Genomic DNA, 21216 nt, shown 5'->3' on the forward strand with positions numbered 1-21216 from the left:
TGCAGGTCGAATTTTTAAGAAGTACTACTTCAAGAGTATAACCTGTACAACTTGGAAGAATCACCCCTCTTCCCATAGCACCACAACAGAGTTTGTTGCTTTATTTGGAAAATTATTACACTAATTAATGATCATATTTGTATAGGTATTCTGACCCCCCCCCCCCCCCCCCCCCCCACTTCAGTCGTTCAGAATGAACTCACAACGAATGCAAGACTCCCAATCATAAGACAGCAACACATGCAGTGTGAATGAGTTGCAGCGACCTGAATGTCCTCTGTTGTGTTAGAGGCTTCTTGAAACACAGAAGAGATGACTTCTGATGTAATAGACGAGCCACCATGTACATATGTAACAGACATTGTGATATGTCGTTGTCATGAGACAGGCAGGAAAAACTCTGCTGTCAGAAGTGGGATTCGAACCCACGCCTCCAGAGGAGACTGCGACCTTATAGCAGCCGACGGACCGTCCGTGGAAATGTTGGAGAATTTTGGATGCGAAGGCCAATCACGTTCGCGCCTCCAACATTCAGCCAATAGCAGCGGTGGATTCTTCCCCTCTCTCCAACATTTCCAACATTTGACCAATCACAACACAGAAATGTTGGAAACGTATAGGGGGCGTGTATCACCCAGCGAGTACGTGGACGGAGGAGTGGGCGGTACGGCTTCTTCCTCTGCTGTCGCCCGAGGTTCCGGGACGCCAGGCTGGGGGCCACGCACTGCCCGTTCCCCAGCTTTACGTACACATTTATTTCGCTACCTACTATAACATCATTTTCACTTTTCATCTGTTTAATAATGAAATCAAGGCTGATTTTTTTCGGTCAGGATTGTCCGTATTGTAGTCTGATCGGACCAAGTCCAATAGTCGGTGGAACCTTGAATTACAGGCGGAGTAGTTATCAGAGAATAACCAGTTTGAGTAATCTGCATCTTTTTCAGTTCCTGGAAATGGACCATTAGTACTAATTTCCTCCAAACGTCATGGGGAGGATGTAGTATGGGTCAGACAAGAACCAAATCAGATTTTGCTGCAGATCTGGATAAGGGGACGAATCAAGGACATTGTTTTGTTCCACATTCTTTAACATTGTGCATTTTTCAACATTTTCATTGATTTCTCAGAGAATAAATCCGACATGTTTAGTGGACTGCTATTTATGAGTACGTGTAATTTTGGTGCAGATCCAAATAATAAATGGATCTGGTGAAAATTAAATATGATTTCATATGGGGACTATTTGGCCTGGACCTCATGGACACATGGAATTGCCTACATCCAGCAGACCTGTCCTCCTTACACCTCATCCACTTACAAACTGCATACTGATTAAGACTATAGATATATATTGTTAAGTGCACTTAAAAGTAGTGATGTGTCCCTCTGTGACGAGGCTTCGAAGCGTGTGTCGAGGAATCCAGGAAGATTTTTTGTGAAGCGCGTATCGAGGCTCGTGCTGATGACGTATGTGGTGACGTTCAAAGCCTCGCGAGCCGGCCGTACCACGTGACTGAGTCAGGAAATGGTTCGCGGGTTTGGCGTGTGATTCGAAATATAAGGGGCAGCGAAACGCAATGGGCCCCCCCCACACACACACATTTTGTGGACTTGGGACTTTATTTCGCGTTTGTTTGCAAACGTTTGTTTGTGTGGACGGTGCAATAAATGATCAAAATGTTTTTAGTCAAAGGTCATATTGAAAGTCATCCCTGTCCAGAAATTCTCCAAAACTGAGGGTTAAACTACAGCTGATGTCAGCAAGTTTGGTTGGTATAATCTGTCCAGTTTTAGAAGACTCATCACTTTTCTGCTCCAGGAAATCTCCCATTAGTGCTCATTTGAGGACACTGAGGCCGTGTGTTCAGGTCGCAGTCTCTCCTAAGGTTATTCAAAATTCAAGTTAATTATTATTATTAAGATGAATGGTGGTCTCATTCACTGGAGAGTAACTCGTGACTAAGACTAACCCCTTCTGTTTGGAATAATATCATTGTCATGTATCATGAGTCAAACAGGCTTTAATTATAACCTCACTTCTGTTCACTAATGTCCATTTGACCCGAAAATGATCAAATGCATTTCAGGATGCATCATTTATTGAAAATTTAAAAAAAAAAAAAAAAAGGGACCACACAAAATATTTTAATTAGAATATTTAATATAAAACATTCATGACGAACAACATGGTTCAGTTGGAAAGTTGCTCAGAGTCAGTCCAGATTGTTGCAGTATATTTACTGGAGGAGAAAGTCTAGAAGAAAGAGCCGGTTACAGCCAGTAAAAAGCAGCCTGAGCAGCTTCTGCCCTGATGCAAGACTCCCACTGGAGTTCAGTCACATTTCATTGATCTCCACATACCTGAGCTTTAGGTCACATGACGACCCCATGTCTTTACAGAAGAGAAAACATGCAGCCAAAGGAATAAATGCAAAAAAAATGTGCAAACTAATGAAACATGCAACAACATTTTCATGCAAAGGAAATGGAATGAAGACACAGGGTTGACGAAAAGATTTTTCAGAATTCATGGTAAAAAGATGAATCAAGCAGCTTTGGTACCATTGTAACACCTTTCGGAAAAACAAACACTACTGTGCACGTGTCAAAAAAACAAAAACACACAACCAATGTTCTCAGAGTAGAAGATATGTTAAAAAGTGGCAAAACACAGCATTCAAAATACAAACGAGAAGCTCTACCTGAGACGAAAGACAAACACGGTACCTGCAGCAGTAGCATTTTACATCACCTGATTATTCAGGCTGAAAGGTATTACCAGACCAGCACTGGACTTCATATCGTTCACCACTTCCTTCTTACGAACCTCACACACACACCGTCACTAACCAAAACTAAACTCAGGTGGAGAAACAACATGTGGGAAAATTACTGAGACAACTTCATATCCCACAATTCCTCACTTCCCTCCCCTCCAGTTCACGGTTTACTGCAACATCAGCAAACATCCATGTACAGGGATCTTCTGCTTCGACTTGAGTCATGATATTTGAGTATTAGGGCCACTTAAAAATAATTTGCTTTCCTAAAACTAACATTTTAAGAAAAACAAGTGATATCTTACAATAAAAAGACATTTTAAAGTCATAATAAGACAACTCTTATCAGTGCCCCTAAGGCCTCACAAAATCTGGTTGAAATGAACGACTACAATGATCAAAGTTTCAAAAATGATTGCAACTTTCACCATGTCCAACACAAAATATTATTCATTATATCAAATTTACTTCTTAATTATTGTTTAAATACAGTAATTTGTTATTAGATCAATTAACATATATATTTTTGAGTGAGCACAGAGAGTTCCACATGTCCCTCAGTGGCTCATTCTGGACACAACGCTTTCAGACGTTGAAGTCGAGCTCCGATGCTTGGCACTTAACCGCAAACCTAATCCGTCTGTGCTTCCAGTGTCAAAATGACACACGTGGGAAATGTGTGACAGATATTTTCCTGTTTTCAAATGATCTGCGTGAACAGAACGAGCAGCTGGAGGTGGCTCAGATCAACAGGATGTTCTACCACGAACAAACCACCCAGCTCCAGCAGACAGCGCTGTTATGGTTGAAAAGGCTTCCATCATGCGCAGTGATCATTTATTGTGGTCAGTTTAAATTTGACTTATTTATAGCTTATATTATAATATCTGTAAGAAAGTAAAATCAAATTAAATAATGCTAAAATTCTCAGGACACAGACACAGAACAGGAAAGTTGGGATAGTTAAAAAGATTTTTGACGGCCAATGACATCGACTGACAGGAATTTTATGACGGACAGAAGTTTTGCCGTTGCCATTATTGGTGGATCTCAACTGATGACAAAAGAAAAACTGACTCCACAGACAGACTCAGGATTAAAAAGAGTTATGTAATGGCTCAGACAATCCACTGAATTAGAGCCATGTATAAATTGCATTTGGGGAAATAAATGTAAGTGGTACGTTACACAGGAGTCCGTCTTAGGGTCATTTCTTGAAAATGATTTGCAGGCTCGGTTCTGCAGTTTCTTCCTGCCTTCTGGAGGTGGACAGGTTGGCCAACACCTCTCCCCCACTGGTGACACGAACACTCCCCTCCTCGTCAGACCTGTGCAGGCCGGGCAGCAGAGGATTCCCCGACCAAAAGACGAATCCAAAATCTGAAGTGAAATTGTGGACAGTATGAGGAAAGGCGTGCGGTTTCTGATCATTAGAGCAATTAAACATTTAAGTAATAAACCAAATCAAAATTATTGACCGCAATTTAAGAATAAATAGGTCACCTCTCTCATGTCGATGTTAAACGGGGCCAGAACACCATCAGGCAAGTTTTCAGTCAGGTCGTCTCTTCCACCACGGTCCAACTCCAGAGACTGGTCAGGAAGCAGCTGTGGTGCTGACTGTTCAACTGGGCACTCATCACTGAGAGATGAAGTCCGGATTTCCATGTTTGGTGCCCCCTCGTCACTTCTGGTTGTTATTTCAGACACATCCTCTAAGTGGAAACTGATGGCTGGAGTTACATTCTCTTGCTGAGATTTAATAGATTTATCTTGTAGATCAAGTTGCACAAAATCAGGATCTTGAGCTACTGAAGACAGAGCTGGAGTCGCCAGCTCTGTGGAACAAGGAGATTCAAGTTCTGTAAGGTTGGTGTTCATAGGAAGTGAAGCTTTTCTTGGCATTGGAGGATGAAGTGATTTCCCACCAGGATCAAACACGCCATCATCTGGCCACGTTTCAAGGATTAAAGAGGCTTCTGGTTTGCATATGGTCGCATATTCACCAGATGTGTCCAAATCTTTCCAATAGACACATCCCAGAAGTTTGGTTTTAGTTTTTTTAGCAGGTTGCTTTAAATCAGAGATACTATTTAAGGTAGTTCGATTACATCCAGATGGATCATCCTTGAAGCAAGAGCCTGTAGCCTCTGTGACAGCACCAGGAACCAAATCTGCTCCAACTTTGTCCAACTTCTTCTCAAGCGTCACCTCCTTTTTCTCCTTTTCCAGTTGTAACCAGAAAAACTCCTCTTTGCTCACACTTGATGATTTATCTGAAGGCCTCTGACAGAGTTCCTTGTTGTGGGTTTCTTCACTGCATTGGGTGTCATAGGTCTTCAGGTGCTCCTCCATGATCCCCTTGTCCAGAATGTAGACTAGCCTTAGCTCCGTCAGCAGGTCGGGCCAACTGTGAAATGCTGCTGATTCTGTTGAAGCTTCATTGCAGTGTCCATCATCTTGGGAAACCCTTGTTTCACTTGCAGATCCAGTTGATCTGGCTTCCTTGAGGTTGTCATACACTTCCGGATCAAGGTCGTCTCCAAGGCCAAGAACATCAGCTTCAGTGAACCCACTGAACAACATCTTTTAAAAAAGCACATGCGCAGATAAAGCATGATGAACAAACCATACAGGTTCAAACTGGTTGTATCAAATGTAGATACTTGTCTATACAAGATGCACATAAACACAAAAGGAGACCGTATTTTTTCTTTAAAGATGGAAGAAAAAAGTTACTTAGCAGTGTATCACTTAGCAGTCTCCCAATTCATCATTTACATTCATATTTGATCTGTGAATAACGTACCACACCAAACTGGTCCTCACTCCACAGTGGCCAATGGTTGTGCCTGCCAAAGACAAAAGGTGGCAACATTAGCCAATGACGTTGCTTTTTGGGGATACAGATTAATTTAGGAAAAGCCCCATTGAAGACTGGATGCTACTGAATCAGAGAGAGCAGGCTAATGCCAGTGGCTCTATCCCGATCTGTATTGACGCTGGCAGAGTTTTTTACAGCTCCACATAAACTGGTTGTCTGAGATAGCATTACTGCCAACACATGGCTTTCTCCTCATGAATCAAACCAATGTGCTGCTTTATTTTTTTTCCTACAGTAAAATGCTTATACATAGCTTTTGCCTCTGTCTTTTAACATGTGTGTTGCCTTAAGGTGCATATGTTAGCATTTTAACCTTTTGCAGGGTTCAAATTTAAAATGACTCAAATGGGGACAAATAAAAGAAGTATTACCCATCCACAGCATCCTGACTGTGGTCATGAAGGTCGTAAGAATCCCAGAGAAGACTGGGAATCCCCTCTGTGGTGGAGGTGGACTCGTCTCTTCCATCTGTAATAGTGCTGGAGAGTACGTTTCGGATGGGACTTAATCCAGGATCATCCAAACTGCTCTGAGAATGTCGTATCCAGTCCCTGCTCCGTGGCCCGGACGCTTTCATCTTTGTGGGTTGAACAGGAGAACTGTTGCAATGGGTGCCATTGGTGCAGGTATCCGTCTTCTGCTTTGTGGGGCTGTGCGTGATAATGACAGTGTACGAGTTTTCCAGATCCTCTGCTGGCAAACTTAGCCAAACATTACTTGGATGTGCAGCCGAGAGCTTCATTTTAATCTTTAAATTGAGGGAATCTTCAGTTACTTTAGTAACGATCTGGATTCTAGTCCCAGAGGAGTCAGCCTCCCCTCTGTGATCCACAGGATCTGAAACACTGTTGCTGTGCTCTCTAAGGATTTGAGGATGGCTGATGGTCGGTCTCACACAGTCCCTGATCCCAGCTAATCTAGGCAGACCTTTAACTTCTTCCCTCCCTTTCCAGGCCTCCAGTCGGCTGCTCCCATCTCCATCACAGCCTGAGTCAAATGATTTAAGGGAGGGGGACTTGCATGCAGCTGACACCATCTCAGAAACTTCAGCCAAAGGACTCGTTCCAAGAAGCTGTTCAGTTCCTTTACCTTGCTCACATTTAGTGAGCTTGGACTCCAAGAGGCTGTTTCGAAACTCTTTGGTGGTTCCGTTTGTCGCACTGTGCGCATGGAACTGATTTAAATGGCTGCTCCGCAACAACTCATATTGCCACTGTAGGGCTAGCTGGAGGTGACCCACATTTACAGGTCCTGAAGAAGTTAGAAGGTTCCTCAGGGTCATGCACCTGATGAATAAGAAAAGATGAATATCACATTGGTCACACAACAGTATCCAAAATTGGTGTTATTTCATATGCAGATGTTTAATTGCAAATCAACCATCTCTTTAAATTCTTTTATCTCAAACTCAATTCTCTCACCGCTCTGACATCTGCCTCCCCGCCTGCTGGACTGTATCACCTGGGACGACATTAGACAGACGAGCCAGGTGAACCAGCTCCTCTGTATCTGGCGGAGGATTCTTCTTCAGGAAAGTGAACAGTTTGCACCTCCACGCAGGGATCTTCCCCCAGGTCACCCTCCTGTGCTGTTCTGTAGGAACAACTCCTGACAGCATCTCCTGAAGGATGTTCTCACAGAGGACCAGACTGTACCAGCTGTTGGCCTGTAAGAAGGACAGTTCACAGGTTTATAGTGTTATACAGCATTAGGTCACACACACGCACCATTTCTACTATTCTTTTAAAGAAAAGCTTTACATTAGTTAACTGCTAAACCACTCAAACTGACACATCAATTCCCAAAGGCAGGCCCTCTGCGGCAAACTGATTTGTGAATATGGGATATACAAATAAAATGTTATTAGCTTTTTAGTGTATATGAGCAAACTTCAAGTGCTCTTTAGAAACTGATTATCAACGATTAACGGATTAAAACATTAAGCAGGTACTTCACACGGCTACTTGCCTTGTTGAAGTAGTGATGGTAGCTGGAAACGGCTCTGAGGGGTTGGAGAATGAAGTGCACGGCAGACTGAAGCTCCTCCTTCAGCCTCTCCAGATCCCGGACCCAGCTCTCCCTGCTCCGACCATCCCATGGCAGGGTCTCCGCTAACCTGCGGGTCACATCCTCTGCACAACGAAGAGGTGCCTGAGAGGGGCAGTGGGAGACGAGAGGGGTACGTTTAAGATCATTTAAAACTACAAAGATTCACTAACTACAATCATAGGGAGTATGACAGTAATATATATATATATGGAATCAGGAAACACTCTTCCAGGACTTCCTAGTAACTAAATAGTGAATATCTGAACCATAGTATAGTCTAATTGACCCAACAACTGTGTCTGCATTTAAGCCACGTGTCCAAAAAGTGAGAAAAAAAAAAACAGGCCAAGTACCATAGCAGGAGCATTAATGGACGCCTCAAAGTGGGACATCAACATCACTGCCTTTGCAGCATCCTTGGAAACCGCCAAGGCTGGAGTGACAACCTGCTCTGATCTGTAAGCACAAATAAAAACACATTCAATTTACAGAGGCAGAGGGACATTTTAAACCACAACTACGTATTTCACCATAAGACAACTGAAAGGAATCAAACCATCATCACCTCTAAAACTGCAGTGTTAAATCAGTGATCCAGTGTAGCAGCAGTAGTTCCACCACTCGGGCAATACATTGACCTTTTTCAGACCTGGTGTTAACATCTGTCCTGAGAGATCCGATCCCACCATCTCTCCCTCTTCTCTCCCCTCTTTTCCACCCACCACTCCTCTCCTCCCCATTTTTCTCCTCACCCCAACCTGTTGAGGCAGATGGCTGCCCACGAAAAAACAGGATCAGTTCACAGTTAAACGGCAACAGGTCAGAGGACATCATGCTGAGTAGGAGGTCCTTCATGTGTGGCCCTGGACCACATTTGCATTCACACTGCTCAAAGAATGTGGACACTTTTAGCCCCGACCAACCCCCGAATGTGGTCTGGCGTAATCGCTATCCAATCTGTGTGCGTTCACACCTGTACTTAGAGCTGTCCACTTGAGATCGGATCACAAAACACACATGTTAATACCAGCTGTGTACGGTGCCATTGTTTCTCTGAGGGCAGGTAAATCCTAATTATATTAAAAGGAAACTCGTCCTTTTTTAAACCCCAGAAAATGGAAAAGGTGAAGATCATTTACACTCTTGTGCATGCTCCTGGAAAAATGCTAAAAACAAACGCCAAACCTGGAGCGATGTGGAGCCGAGGAGGGACCAAAAGAGCCTCTGAAGTCCGACCTGTATTTGTAGCCTGGCTGAGGCCGACACAGGTGTCCCCACATCACCTTAACAACCCTCCCTGACTGCAGCCAGGTGAAGCCCTGCAGACTGAAAGAGAGGGAAGCTAATGCAAACGCTGCAAATCAGTATTTAATCCAAAACATGCACTGCTGCTGCTCTGAATGACAATGTGATAAACATCATGGTTTTGTTACAAAATAAAAATATTACAAAATCTGTGAAATTGAGCAGGTCACTTTTTAGTGCACGTGTTTCTTGAAGTTATTTTACTATGTGTAAAAGTACATGTACACAAATAGAGTAGAGTAACTAAGCCTGGTCTTTCAGGACAGTATCATAATGTGTTGAAGGACAGTGAAACATTTGATTTATCTCAAAATCAGGTCCCACCGAGACTTGAACTCGGATTACTGGATTCAGAGTCCAGAGTGCTAACCATTACACCATGGAACCACTGTAAACTGAGTACTTTCTATTTCTGTTTCATGCTTCAGCTTGACACACCTGTCACGCTGCATTCACACACGGTGAAGGGTGGGGAATCCCACAGTGATTCTGCTGCTGCTGAGGAAGTTGTTGCTGTTTTGCCTCATCTAACCTTCAAAAGTCTGTGAAGACCCTTTAAAAAACCCAAATAATACAGTCAGGATGGACAAGTGTTCGAATGTGTTGCGTTCAGGTCACAGTGAACAAGTGTCTGGATATTTGGAACTCTTTTCCCTTCAGTTTCCACTGACACTTGAACTCAGATGACTGGATTCAGAGTCCAGAGTACTGAGCATTACACCTATTCACCATGACTGAAAGTATTCTATCGAACACTTACTCACGGTTTCCTGAACACTTTGGTAAATACAGTATATTATCAAGTCAGCAACACTCACTGAAAATAAACTCTCAGCTGTTCACTGGTCTGTGGACGTTGAAGTGCAGTAGTTTTTTTTTCTGAAGACTTTAAAGACCGGTCCCTCCCTTCCTTTATATTTGAATGCGGCATAACACACGTGTGAAGCTGAGGGAAGTTATTTTTACATCGTGTGGTTCATGGAGCAATGATCAGCAACAAGGACTCACCTCAGTACAAGTCTCAGTGAGACCTGATTTTGAAAGAAATTTAATTTGATTTAATAGTCTTTGAAAATAACTAAATAATTAGTTTGTTAAAAAAACTGATTAACTAATAATGAATCAATCATAAGTTGTGCAGCATTAGTTGTGTTATTCTTGAATTAGCTCACTTCAACTCTTACAAATAGACAATTTATTCGAAAGAAACATATTTATATGTGAGCTCTTACCATTACTAGTGAACATATTTATTATTATTGTCTCTGTCTAAGTTATTAAAAGTAAATAAATGAGTTCATATGTATTTATTAGCCTACTTTTATATTTGTTAATTTATTCATTTAAATTCTGTGAACAAATTTCTCTGCTGAGGAGAAACTTACCCCCAAGTTATTCAAAGCTGATTATATTAGTATTTTGAATTTAGCCTCGGATTTAGTCAAAGTGACTTTGATTTATTGATTTTCTATTTCTAGCTTCGCGGTGTGAGGAAGGGTTGTGATTGGTCGGTGAGCTGCAGTGGGCGGGTGCATGAGTCTGTCAATCAGAGCCGGAGCTGCGGCAGCTGCGGTCAGTTCACAGCCGGTGATTGAAGCAGGTGAAGCGGCGGAGCGGCGCGGAGAGTCGGCCTCTCCTCTCCTCTCCTCTCTGAGTCTGCGGCTGGAGCTCGGGTCAGCCATGTTCGACCTGAAGAAGAGGAACAGTCTGAGGCTCAACTGCGACCGAGAGACGGAGGAGTTCAGGCGAGTGGCCGTGAGACGGAGGGTCAGAGGAGCGGAGGTGGACGGAGGAGCCTCGGGAACAGGTGGAGGAGCTTTTACATGAAATACTCACTGGGACTGAGACTGGTTCTGTTAAACTCACTGGGACTGAGACTGGTTCTGTTAAACTCACTGGGACTGAGTCTGGTTCTGTTAAACTCACTGGGACCCAACTGAGTCTGGTTCTGTTAAACTCACTGGGACCCAACTGAGTCTGGTTCTGTGTAGAGCTTCATATCTCTGCATATTATCCACAGTACTTTTTCTTTGTCGATTCTCTGATATTATTTGATCTGACGTTAGATTTTATGGCTACACAAATAAATTGAATTGAATTTGTAACGTTGTATTTCAGGGCAAAATTTGAATAATTTTTTAAAGAAATAATGATTCAAACTTAAAAAAAATACAGTTAACAGTTTTCTGACTTATTTCAGTTTTTAATATTTTATCTTTTAAAGGGATAGTTCGCCCAAAAATGAAACCTCACTCATTATCTACTCACCACTATGCTGATGGGGTGTGTGGGAAGTGTTTGAGTCCATAATTCACTTTTGGAGTTTCAGGGGTAAACAGCATTGCAGCCAAATCCAATACAATGGAAGTTAATGTAGAGCACGTCTTCAGATGTACTAAAACCACAGAAAAGAAGCCCCGGAAAGTCACGTTTGACTCCAAATGGCGTCATTTACACCATGTTTTTAGCCTAAATGTATCCTCCTCCTAGTTACCTCACTAGGAGGAGGATAACAGAGGACAGATAACAGAGGACATTTGGACATTTAGCCTAAAAACACAGACTAATTTCAATGCCGCGGCTTACGGACACTTGGATGACACCTAGTGGAGCACTATGAGACATTCTATGGTTTTTTTTAACGTTTGAGGAATCAGTCACCATTTACGTCAATTTTATTGAATTTGGCTGCAACGCTCTTTACCCCTAAAACTCCAAACGTGTTTTGTGGACTCAAACACTTCCACTCACCCTTCCACCGGCATAGTGGTAAGTAAAATAGGGAAGGGATTTTCATTTTTGGGCGAACTATCCCTTTAAGCTAGCCTGCAGCTTTTTATGAGTTAGTATAAAATTGGCTACAACCCAATAAGCGACCAAGACATTCAATCTAATTAAAGTAATTTAACAAAAATGGTTAACTTTCATCAGTTTTATTGTTTACCCTATGGCAGGCCACGGGGTAAACAATAAAACTGATGAAAGTTAACTATTATATTTAAAATGCACATGAAAATCATCAGTGGTGATTATAATCTGAGGTTATAACCTAAAGTGCATTTTTACCAGTCATAATAAATAAGTTAATGTTTTGTGTGTTTTGTGACTGTGTTCAAGTTGGGATTGTTTTGTTGTCCATGTCTACGAAACAGTGTCCCAGTACAGTTCCAGTTTGTTAGTTAGTTGAATGTGCTTTGGAGGGCGTGGATTCAGCTCCATGGTCATTTTAAGACCATTAATATCAATGGTGGAAGACTTAACATTAAGCATTTGTGAGAATAAGAACTGTAAGAGCGTGACCAGGGCCTTAACCCTCCATGTTGTGCCTGGCTTACATGCACTTTGTTTGGTATGTGTGCACATATTCGATTTTTACTAGTCACAGTTGGCGCCTGTTAGTCTCTTGTTGGATTACAGCAGAGAAATCTCTTTCCCCTGATTCAGCCTGGACTTTGCTTGTGTGTCTTGAGACCAGCATTTGTCAATCCACCCCCCCCCCCCCCCCCCCCCCCCCCCCACACACACACACACATAAACATGCAAACACACACACTCGCGAATACACACACACGCAAATACAAACACAAAGCCTTTCTGTTCCCCCACTGAGGCAGAACTAGATGTAAGAAGTGCTTTCTCCAATTGTACTGTTAGATGCAAGATTCAATAGTACCGTCCATCACTACGAGCTACATGATACAAAACATTCTTTGAGCTTGATGTGAGGCTTTTTGTAACGGGAGGCATCTGATTCTTTCAAATTTCAAAGACGATGTGTCATTTTTTTAAGCTGAAAAGACATGGTTACAATAGCTGTTAAAATTTGGAAACTATAGTTTATTTGTACATAGTGCCTTTTGTAGTCGGTTTAAAACCAGAACAGCCCTCAGTAGAGAACAAGAGTCCCCTTGAATTCCATCAAGCTGCACCAAATTTAAGAAATATAAATATCGGTCTTCTAAATATGCCTCTTTTTTTTTTTTTATATCAAGATCCATGAATGATTCCCTGGGAAATTAGTGAAAATGTCAAACACCCTATCTTGCAATGTTAAAGAAAGCGGGGGGGGGGGGGGAAATCCTTGATCTGCACCAAAATGTAATGGGTTCTTCACTGACCCATACCGTATGCTTCCACTAAATTTCGTGGTAATCCGTCCTGTAGATTTTGCATAATCCTGCTAACAAACAAACCAACAAACCTCAGTGGAGGTAAAGAGATGCTTTAAAGGAATATTTTCACATTTTTAGAACTACTCCTGCTAAAAGTCGCATGAAAACATCAATACTGCTTTCATATGTGCATACACATCAGTGATCTCTAGAAACAAACCTGAGAGTAATATTATTATCTGTTTAGACAAGTGTCGAATGAACCAAAGTTTGTAAGAGTGGCAAACGTTAGACTTTCATGAAGAGAAAAACAGAAGTGAGAAAGCAGAAGTATGATGCTGTTGAGAAAAGCTGACTTTGGCTCTCTCCACATGACTGTGTTCTGTCACGCTTCAGCAAAGCCTGTAGTGAACTGGACGTTTGCACTTTTTTTGTACGATTAATCCGTCACAATATGGAAATAAACTGCAGGTAAGAACCCAAACTGTTACACAATTTGAAAGTGTTGCGTTGTGAGGTGAGGATGTCGGTCGTGCAATCAGTGCATAGATTTCTAAGGGTGATGAAACAGGAGTCAATACTGTGTCGTGTGTACTATCTGTACTGTTGTTTAGTGTCTCATCCCTTTTTTGATCAAAAACAAAATCTTTGCAAACCAAGAATAAAACCAGAATGAGCTGTGGGGCTTCGGGATAAGAATCAGACCTAATTTACTATGTGTGGCATGAACCTGTGTGTTTGCATGATGAGGGAGAAGAAAGTTCAAATATTGTTTTACTCTGACAATGTTCTCATGCAAACTTTGGTAAAATGACTGGTAGTTGTTGTGATGAGGAATGTAACAAGCTGGGATGGAAACTGTTCAGTGATACTTAAACATGGACTGAGTTTTTTAATGTGCACATTACATGGCTGAGGAGGAACACGACTTATGTCTAGATGTGCAACACTTTCTCTATCACACATCACTATACAAACTGACCTATCTGTGGTTTTACAAATGCAAAGTCTGAAGTGACATTCTTCCCTTGTTGTGATGGTGCAACCAAATAACCAATGCGGTTTGGGAAAAATATGTATTTATGGTTTAAAGAATGACTGATTGTATTTCTTTTAGTGAGTAGTGGAGTGTGTGGATCGTACAGCTGTGGCAATGCTTGTGAACCGGTCTGTGGATCAGAACCAATGTTCAAAGAAGACAACAAAACAAGCCCAGCTAAAATATCTCCTTTCAAACCACAAGGTAAGAGTGGATAACCTGAACAATAAATGCTACTAAAATACTACAGAGTGTGTTGAGTAGTCAAAATACCTTCTTATCCTTTGAGATCACAACCCGTATGAGTGACATGTTCATGCACAACATTACACTGTGATCACAAATTAGCCAACCACACTGTTTATCTCTTTGCAGTGCCTCCTAAACCAGCTCACCTCCAGAGCCCTGTGAGGGCAGGACAAGATCAGTCCTCCAGTCCCACTCCGGGAAAATTCCCACCACAACTGGTTTACAACACCGAGGATGAGCGGAGTCATAACAGAAGTTATGGACTTTCTGTTTCCTGTGTCAGCGCAGCACAGAACTGTCTCGGCTCCCCGAGTCCTGTTAGAGGTGGAGGGAGCCCTTTTTTGAATGTAGTATCAGGACCATATATCAGCCCTGCCCGGCACCCTGAGGGGATTCCAAGTCTTGCAAGCAGTCCAGTTTTAGGATCTCCAAGTCCAGGCAAAAGGAGCATCCAGAACTGTAGCCTGTTGAGGCAAGGACGGCACAGTTCTGCCAAGTTATCCCCAAGAAACCTTAGCCCTCTCGCAGGAAAACTACGGACCCCCAGTCCTGTTCAGGGGAGAACGGGGAGCTACAGCCCTGCCAAGAACTCTATATCCTGGCTAGGACTGCACAGAGTCCCAAGCTGGAAGATGGAGAGAGCAGAGAAGAAATCAGGGAAATCTCTGAGTGTGCCCGACTTGATTGTTTGCTTGGATGAGAGCAGGTGGGACTTTTTAAATTATTCTATTTCTGTACCTCAATTACCTAAACATCGTCATGTAGTCTGATTATTTCTGAATATAGTTAGATTTTTCAATCATGAATAAACTTTATTTCTGCAGGATTCCCACTGAAAAAGTTGAACGTTCTCCACTGAAATGGCTGCAATCAGCCAACTGCAGTGGACCTGCCATCACCATCAAAGCACCGGCTAACCACAAACTCAATCATACCATAAGCGAAGGCCATCTATCGTGCAACGGCAAAGAGCCTTCCCTCGGAAAAATGAATGGCTTAGTGCAGGGTAAAGAGTGGCCGATAGTAAATGGGAAGCAAATAAATGACAAAGTAGAACAAGGCCAAATACCCACAGGGTGTGGTTCCAAGTTCTCCTGCCAGTGGAATGAAGCTACTACACACGAAGGGAGGGTTCATTATGTGTGTGTAGGTGAACAAAGTGAGGAGGACAAGTGGAGGGAGAGTGGAGGAGACAAACCCAAAGAGGAGAGCACAGAGCAGAAATTATACAAGATCGCCAATGAGCTCCTGCACACAGAGAGGGCCTACGTGGCTCGCCTTCACCTGCTCGACCAGGTCAGTGTGGTGATCTATGACGCTCCCGCCATGAATACAAACGACGCTGAAAAAGTCTGAAATTAAATGGAGCTACATTTCCAGTTTTTTCTTGCCAGACTGTAAATCTAATGAACATGCTCTCCCTCTGACTCCCAACACAGGTGTTCTGCTCACGCCTGACAGAAGAAGCAGGTCGAGGCTCATTTCCTCCCGAGGTGATAAGAAACATCTTCTCCAACACTTCCTCCATCTACTCCTTCCACAGCCAGTTCCTGCTCCCTGACCTGGAAACCTGCATCACGCACTGGTGGGTCGTCTTGTCACAAACTGGGGAGACCTCCAGGACGTGCATAGCAGAAACATTATCTGTTAGAGCAGACATCACGTGTTTTACCTTCCCACTTCCTCCACATGTAGGGGTAGGAGGCCAGGCCTGGGTAATGTTATGCTGCAACACGCCCCCTTCCTGAGGATGTATGCCGACTACGTGAGGAACTTTGACCAGGCCATGGAGCTGGTGAGGACCTGGACTGAGCGCTCCGCTGCTTTCAGAAGCATCATCCAGGACATACAGGTAAAAGACACTTGGCAGGTTCTAAATACTATCCAGCTAAAAGTATAGAGGTGTGAACAGGATGTAATATATTCACTGTACCGTACTAGAGTCAGGAGGCGTGTGGCAGCCTGACCCTGCAACACCACATGTTGGAACCGGTCCAGAGGGTTCCACGTTATGAAATGCTGCTGAGGGATTATCTAAAGAAACTGCCCGAGGATAATCCAGACTACGAGTTTGCTCAAAGTAGGTACACTGCACCAGTTTGTCAGTAGTGTAGTTTAACTTCCAGCGTCTCTCACAATGTGTTCGTCTGTCTCTGAGAGCTCATCATGTCTGTAGTGAGGGTCATGAAACTCTCCCTTTGTCTCCCTCTCCAGAATCCTTGCAGACGATTTCCATGGCAGCCACCCACTCAAACAGCGCCATCCACAAAGCTGTACGTTACCATTACATACCAAACCATTTACCATTGTTCTAAGTAAGATTTCATCACAATAACAGAACGCATTGGTTGTATTATGCTGTCAAAAGTCACCAAAATAACATGGTTTTAGGCTATTCTGAAACTTTGCCCATTGTGATATTGATAATTGTCATACAGCGGTTGTTTCTGCCTGTATATACATATAGTTATCTGTGTTTTCTCACCATCTTTCTCTGCAGGAGAGCAGGAAGCGGCTGCTGGAAATCTACGAGATGGTTGGAGAGGAAGAAGTGGTCAATCCGACCAATGAGCTTCTCAGAGAAGGCCGCCTGCTCAAACTCGCTGCCAGGAACACATCCGCCATGGAGAGACACCTGTTCCTGGTGAGAACACTGATAAACAGATGGTGATACACTGCATCTGTGGGCGTAGATGACGAGACAATTATCCAAAATCTATCAAAGAGCCTGTGGATGTGCATATCTACCGGTCTTATTTCTTTACCTCAATCGGAGGATTATATTAAACTGCACGTTTTCTAAGTCGTAGCGATAATATGGACATTCATAAAAAGAACCCTGTGAATTTGAGCTCATAACCACTTTCTCCACAGTTCAACAACTTTCTACTGTGCTGCACTCCAAAGTTCAGCCTGGTCGGGCAGCGTTTCACTGTTCGATGCAGGATTGGTGTGGATGGGATGCAGGTGCAGCAGACCACCAATGAAGACCACCTGTACACTTTTCAGGTGTCTGGAAAGGAGAGGACCCTTGAGCTGCAGGCCAGGTGTGTGTGTGTGTGTGTGTGTGCTCCACATGTAATGCATGTTATACAACTTTTACCTCTGTCAAGTTTACCCTTTAAAACTTAAAAAATGTTTTCCTTCTTTTTCAAAGCTCTGAACAAGATCAAGAAGAGTGGATTAAGGTACCAAAGTATTTTTATGTTTGGTGCTACACAATAAATAACACATTAATCAGGAAAATTTCTGGTAGCGCCTTCCATTTAAAAAGTCTTATCTTTTTTATCTCCAGGTGATTCAGGAAGCCATTGATGTGTTTCTGAAGAAAAACGAAACCTTCAAATTGGCGTCAAAGGAGCCGAATCTAGAAGAACCAGTAAGTTTGTGGGGAAAACGTGATCAGAAAGAGGTTGTGTGCATTCCTTGCCCCAGCTCTGACGTGTGTACATTTTACAGGTGGAGGAACTCGGCCGACGAGCCCCCCGCTGGATCCGAGACAACGAGGTGAACGTGTGCATGAAATGCCAGGAGCCTTTCAACGCACTCACGAGAAGACGACATCACTGCCGTGCCTGTGGCTGTGTGAGTGACCAACAGATTGATACTGTAAACATTAGACATTCTACCAAAGGCCAGTTCAGCAGTGGTGGTTTCTCTGATCCTCAGGTGGTGTGTTGGAAGTGTTCAGACAACAAAGCGGCTCTAGAGTATGATGGGAACAAGCTGAACAAAGTTTGTAAAGCTTGTTACTCCACCCTGACCAGTCGAAGGGGGGACAGGGTGGAGGGCAGAACACTAGAGGTGAATCTGACCGTTTTTTATTTTTATTTTGAAGGGTTGAGCTTTCTAATCAATGACAATTAATTCTCTTAACATTGTTATTTGATGTGGACTCATAAATAATAATAAGCTTGTATACTTTTCCTGTCTTACAAACATAGTTTTAAATGACACTAAATGTAGAGACAAGAACAAACTGTGCCAGATGCAACAAAGGACGATAACAACTAAAAACATTTTATTCCTCTGTGCCGGCGCTAGTGGCCGGGCTGTCCGTCCCATTCTTGTAAAAGCGATATCTCAAACACGTCGGGCACAAACATTCAGTTGGACACAAGGATTAACTGATTAGATTTTGGTGGCGAAAGTCTCAAAGGTCACGTTGGCCTCACAGTGTTTGTTTGTCTTGAACGTGATATCTTAAGATCAGCTTGAGGGAATGTCTTCAAATTAGGTACAAACATTCACATGGACTCAATAATGAATTCATTAGATTTCAGTGGTCAAAGGGCACAGTGACTGCACTGGTTGGCGGAGGCATACAACCGCAATGTGAATTTGAAGTGTTCTCTTTTCTTGTGTGTCCCCTCCCAGTCTGAAGTGTCTCCCGTGTCTAGTGACGTTGTGATCAGTGGTTTCCTGCAGTTTGGTGACGACACCAAAACCTGGCAACGAGTGTGGTCTGTGATCACCAGGACTGAACCTCCAGTTCTCTGCCTGTACGCTGTCCCACAGGTACGGATCTCTGAGACTAGAAAATATCTAATATGTTATTTGATTTTAGAATTTTTTTAATTAAATTTTTAAACATGATTTCATAGTATGTTCAAGCTTTCAGTAATGATGCCACAGACGTGTTTGTTTGTATTTCTGTTATTTGGGTGAAAGTGGGTCTCTAGAGAGTATGACTGACCGCACACACAGATGTTGCCACAGTTACTCCTTCTGAGTGGAAAACATGAACAACAGTCAGCATCTGTCATCCTGCACTCACATTGACTCAGTCGCGCCCAAAAAAGGGAAATTGCCAAAATAATGGTTTAAACATTGCAGTTGTGAAATCAACTGCAGACAGATTCTGAAACAAATGGTTGAGGACATGCAAACATGTTACTACCGAGTTTTCTGAATTAAACTATCAAAATCTAATTTACTGACAAACCTCTCTTTAGACAAATGGTGTAATCTTTGAAGTTCCTAATTTCTAACCTGGTATTTACAGTGAGTGATGTGATCAGCACTAGGTTCAGGTCGGTTGTTGCCACCATCACAATATCAACACTGAGTGTCATGGGACACGTCTGTAAACTGGTCAAAAGCAAGTGAGACACATTCAGGACGGTTTGAGAACCAGGTGTGAACAGACGACCTTAACGCTGTCCACCTGTGCTCAGACCACTCAGGCCAGATGTTCACACCAGGTCTGAACAGGGAGACTCAAAAACAACAGATTCAAAAAGACAAGTTTAGTTTTTCCATATAAATGTTTCCCTGCAGTTTCAGTCTTTGCATCTATGTGCTCTCCCTTTCTTCCCCCTTGTGTCTCCAGGATGTGAAGCAGCTGTTCAGTCTTCCTCTGCTGGGCTGCAGCGTGGAGGATTCCCCTCAGGAGCTGCAGGGTCAGACGTGTTTCAGGTTGACTCAGAGTAGAACCACCCACACGTTCTCCTGCGACGGGTTGGACCTGAAACAGCGCTGGCTGGCTGTTCTGAAAGATGCCGCGATGGGCAGGATGCCAGCTCGCTCGCCGACCGACCCTGACGCCACCACCAATGGTAACATCAGTGACCTCAGTGTCATCAGTATCTCCAGTGCTGAGGAAGTAACCATCAATGGCAGCAGGGACAACTTCTCCTGAATGCACACAACAGGTGAAAAAGCTCATTGACATTAAAGACTATATTTGTGACCAATGTTTTTAAATGAATGAAAATCGAGAAGTGAAATTCAGACCTGAGAACTGTTTCCTTCACAAGTGGCTGTGCACTTTATTTCTGAAATGATTTGCAGTAAAATAAATAAAGTGAAAGTGTTTTAACATGAGTTGGACTGACCCCTTGTTTAACTACATGGTTTACTCTGTACAGGATGTGTAAGGCGCCATGTGACGTGGCATGAGAATAAGTTCTTCTCTTACAGTGGAACACGTGAGGAATTCAGTGACACACAGAGGCTCAGTGGGATCGTCATCGTTTTACAAAACACATTCAACTGATCCCATTTGTTCACAGATAATTACAGCAAGTGGAGTATTTACACTCAAACATTTACAGCTTAACAACATAAACAAACTAAATAAAAAGATAGAAAACATGACATGGATAAGAGTCACTGTCAAACAGAAAATGACTTGGGATGTTCTCCTTAACAAACCATCTTGTTTCAGAAATAAGGGGAAACCTTTTCAGAAGAAAACATAATTTAAACTGTTTCTTTTACAGCACATGTACTAAACTTTAGTCTTGAGGAATTTCCCCTGAACATTGACCTGCTAATTTGGTCAAATAAACCTGATCAATGAATGAATGCAGGCTGAGATTTAAGATGTCTCACAAAAAGGAGAAATCTCTTATTTTTTAAATATCGGACCCAAAAGTCAACATTTGAGAGGATTATCGCGACTTGGTTTATTTGGTGCTTTTAGCCTCCAAGCTAGTTTTATGTTTATGGAACATCTACTGTCGCTTGCTGCTCTCATCAACTAAGATATCCAGACCTACCGAGTTAGTGGCTAGCTGGTAAAAGATGAGGCTACCTTTGTCAGGAGCTGGTGAAGAGCTAAAAAAACATTGATGGATGTGACACCGATGATATTTTTAGTGAGCGCTGGTGGTAATTATACAGTTGTTTGCTCATGCGTTTCCACAATTAAAGAAAATTAGTAGCGGCTGGTGAAGCTGACAATCTCAACTTGTTGGCCCCTTTGTGGTCTATAGATTATTCATAGACCTTTTAAAATTGCAATAACACAAACCCAGTTTTTGTTTGGTCACAACCTTGTCTGGTTCTTTA

At 42.7% G+C, this 21216-nt stretch overlaps 2 protein-coding genes, 1 long non-coding RNA gene and 1 other non-coding gene across 7 annotated transcripts; 2 read left to right on the forward strand and 2 right to left on the reverse strand.

Annotated features, from left to right (window-relative positions):
* Window positions 1-1669: 1669 nt before the first annotated feature.
* LOC117757625 lies at window positions 1670-20832 on the forward strand. The gene is made up of 4 exons (XR_004613167.1): window positions 1670-1682; window positions 4694-4699; window positions 6155-6157; window positions 20665-20832. It is a non-coding gene; the product is annotated as an uncharacterized LOC117757625 (long non-coding RNA).
* LOC117757617 lies at window positions 3581-8149 on the reverse strand. 2 transcript variants are annotated; one of them, XM_034578907.1, is made up of 9 exons: window positions 8070-8149; window positions 7636-7818; window positions 7089-7333; window positions 6655-6953; window positions 6039-6432; window positions 5593-5635; window positions 5060-5369; window positions 4287-4621; window positions 3587-4163 (listed from the first exon to the last, which is right to left on the reverse strand). In XM_034578907.1, the coding sequence occupies exons 1-9, from the start codon at window positions 8112-8114 to the stop codon at window positions 3834-3836; spliced, it is 2184 nt and encodes a 727-aa protein (XP_034434798.1). In that variant the 5' UTR covers window positions 8115-8149; the 3' UTR covers window positions 3587-3833. The 2 variants fall into 2 exon arrangements, with proteins under 2 accessions (XP_034434797.1, XP_034434798.1); XM_034578906.1 differs by having other exon boundaries at window positions 3581-4163; window positions 4287-5369.
* On the reverse strand, window positions 9337-9408 carry trnaq-cug. Its single transcript has one exon. It is a non-coding gene; the product is annotated as a tRNA-Gln (tRNA).
* Window positions 10539-20247, forward strand: LOC117757616 (FYVE, RhoGEF and PH domain-containing protein 4-like). Of its 3 annotated transcripts, none has more exons than XM_034578903.1 (16): window positions 10539-10828; window positions 14251-14376; window positions 14548-15127; window positions 15246-15717; window positions 15861-16006; window positions 16117-16273; window positions 16363-16501; window positions 16636-16694; window positions 16922-17065; window positions 17296-17468; window positions 17579-17609; window positions 17717-17800; window positions 17881-18006; window positions 18091-18225; window positions 18799-18939; window positions 19754-20247. In XM_034578903.1, the coding sequence occupies exons 1-16, from the start codon at window positions 10555-10557 to the stop codon at window positions 20060-20062; spliced, it is 3096 nt and encodes a 1031-aa protein (XP_034434794.1). In that variant the 5' UTR covers window positions 10539-10554; the 3' UTR covers window positions 20063-20247. The 3 variants fall into 3 exon arrangements, with proteins under 3 accessions (XP_034434794.1, XP_034434795.1, XP_034434796.1); XM_034578904.1 differs by having other exon boundaries at window positions 15255-15717; XM_034578905.1 differs by lacking the exon at window positions 10539-10828 and adding an exon at window positions 13490-13604.
* Window positions 20833-21216: the final 384 nt, after the last annotated feature.

The sequence above is a fragment of the Hippoglossus hippoglossus genome, chromosome 23, assembly GCF_009819705.1.
Source record: "Hippoglossus hippoglossus isolate fHipHip1 chromosome 23, fHipHip1.pri, whole genome shotgun sequence".
NCBI classification, from domain to species: Eukaryota; Metazoa; Chordata; class Actinopteri; order Pleuronectiformes; family Pleuronectidae; genus Hippoglossus; species Hippoglossus hippoglossus.

Coding starts and splice junctions, on each gene's coding strand:
- LOC117757617 (XM_034578906.1), bottom strand. CDS start 8,114: ATGTTGATGTCCCACTTTGAGGCGTCCATTAATGCTCCTGCTATG. Junction 7,819..8,069: donor CCATTAATGCTCCTGCTATG/GTACTTGGCCTG, acceptor TGCCCCTCTCAG/GCACCTCTTCGTTGTGCAGA. Junction 6,433..6,654: donor CCTTAAATCATTTGACTCAG/GCTGTGATGGAG, acceptor AAGTAACTGAAG/ATTCCCTCAATTTAAAGATT.
- LOC117757616 (XM_034578903.1), top strand. CDS start 10,555: ATGAGTCTGTCAATCAGAGCCGGAGCTGCGGCAGCTGCGGTCAGTTCA. Junction 15,718..15,860: donor GCCTTCACCTGCTCGACCAG/GTCAGTGTGGTG, acceptor CTCCCAACACAG/GTGTTCTGCTCACGCCTGAC. Junction 18,226..18,798: donor TGGAGGGCAGAACACTAGAG/GTGAATCTGACC, acceptor GTCCCCTCCCAG/TCTGAAGTGTCTCCCGTGTC.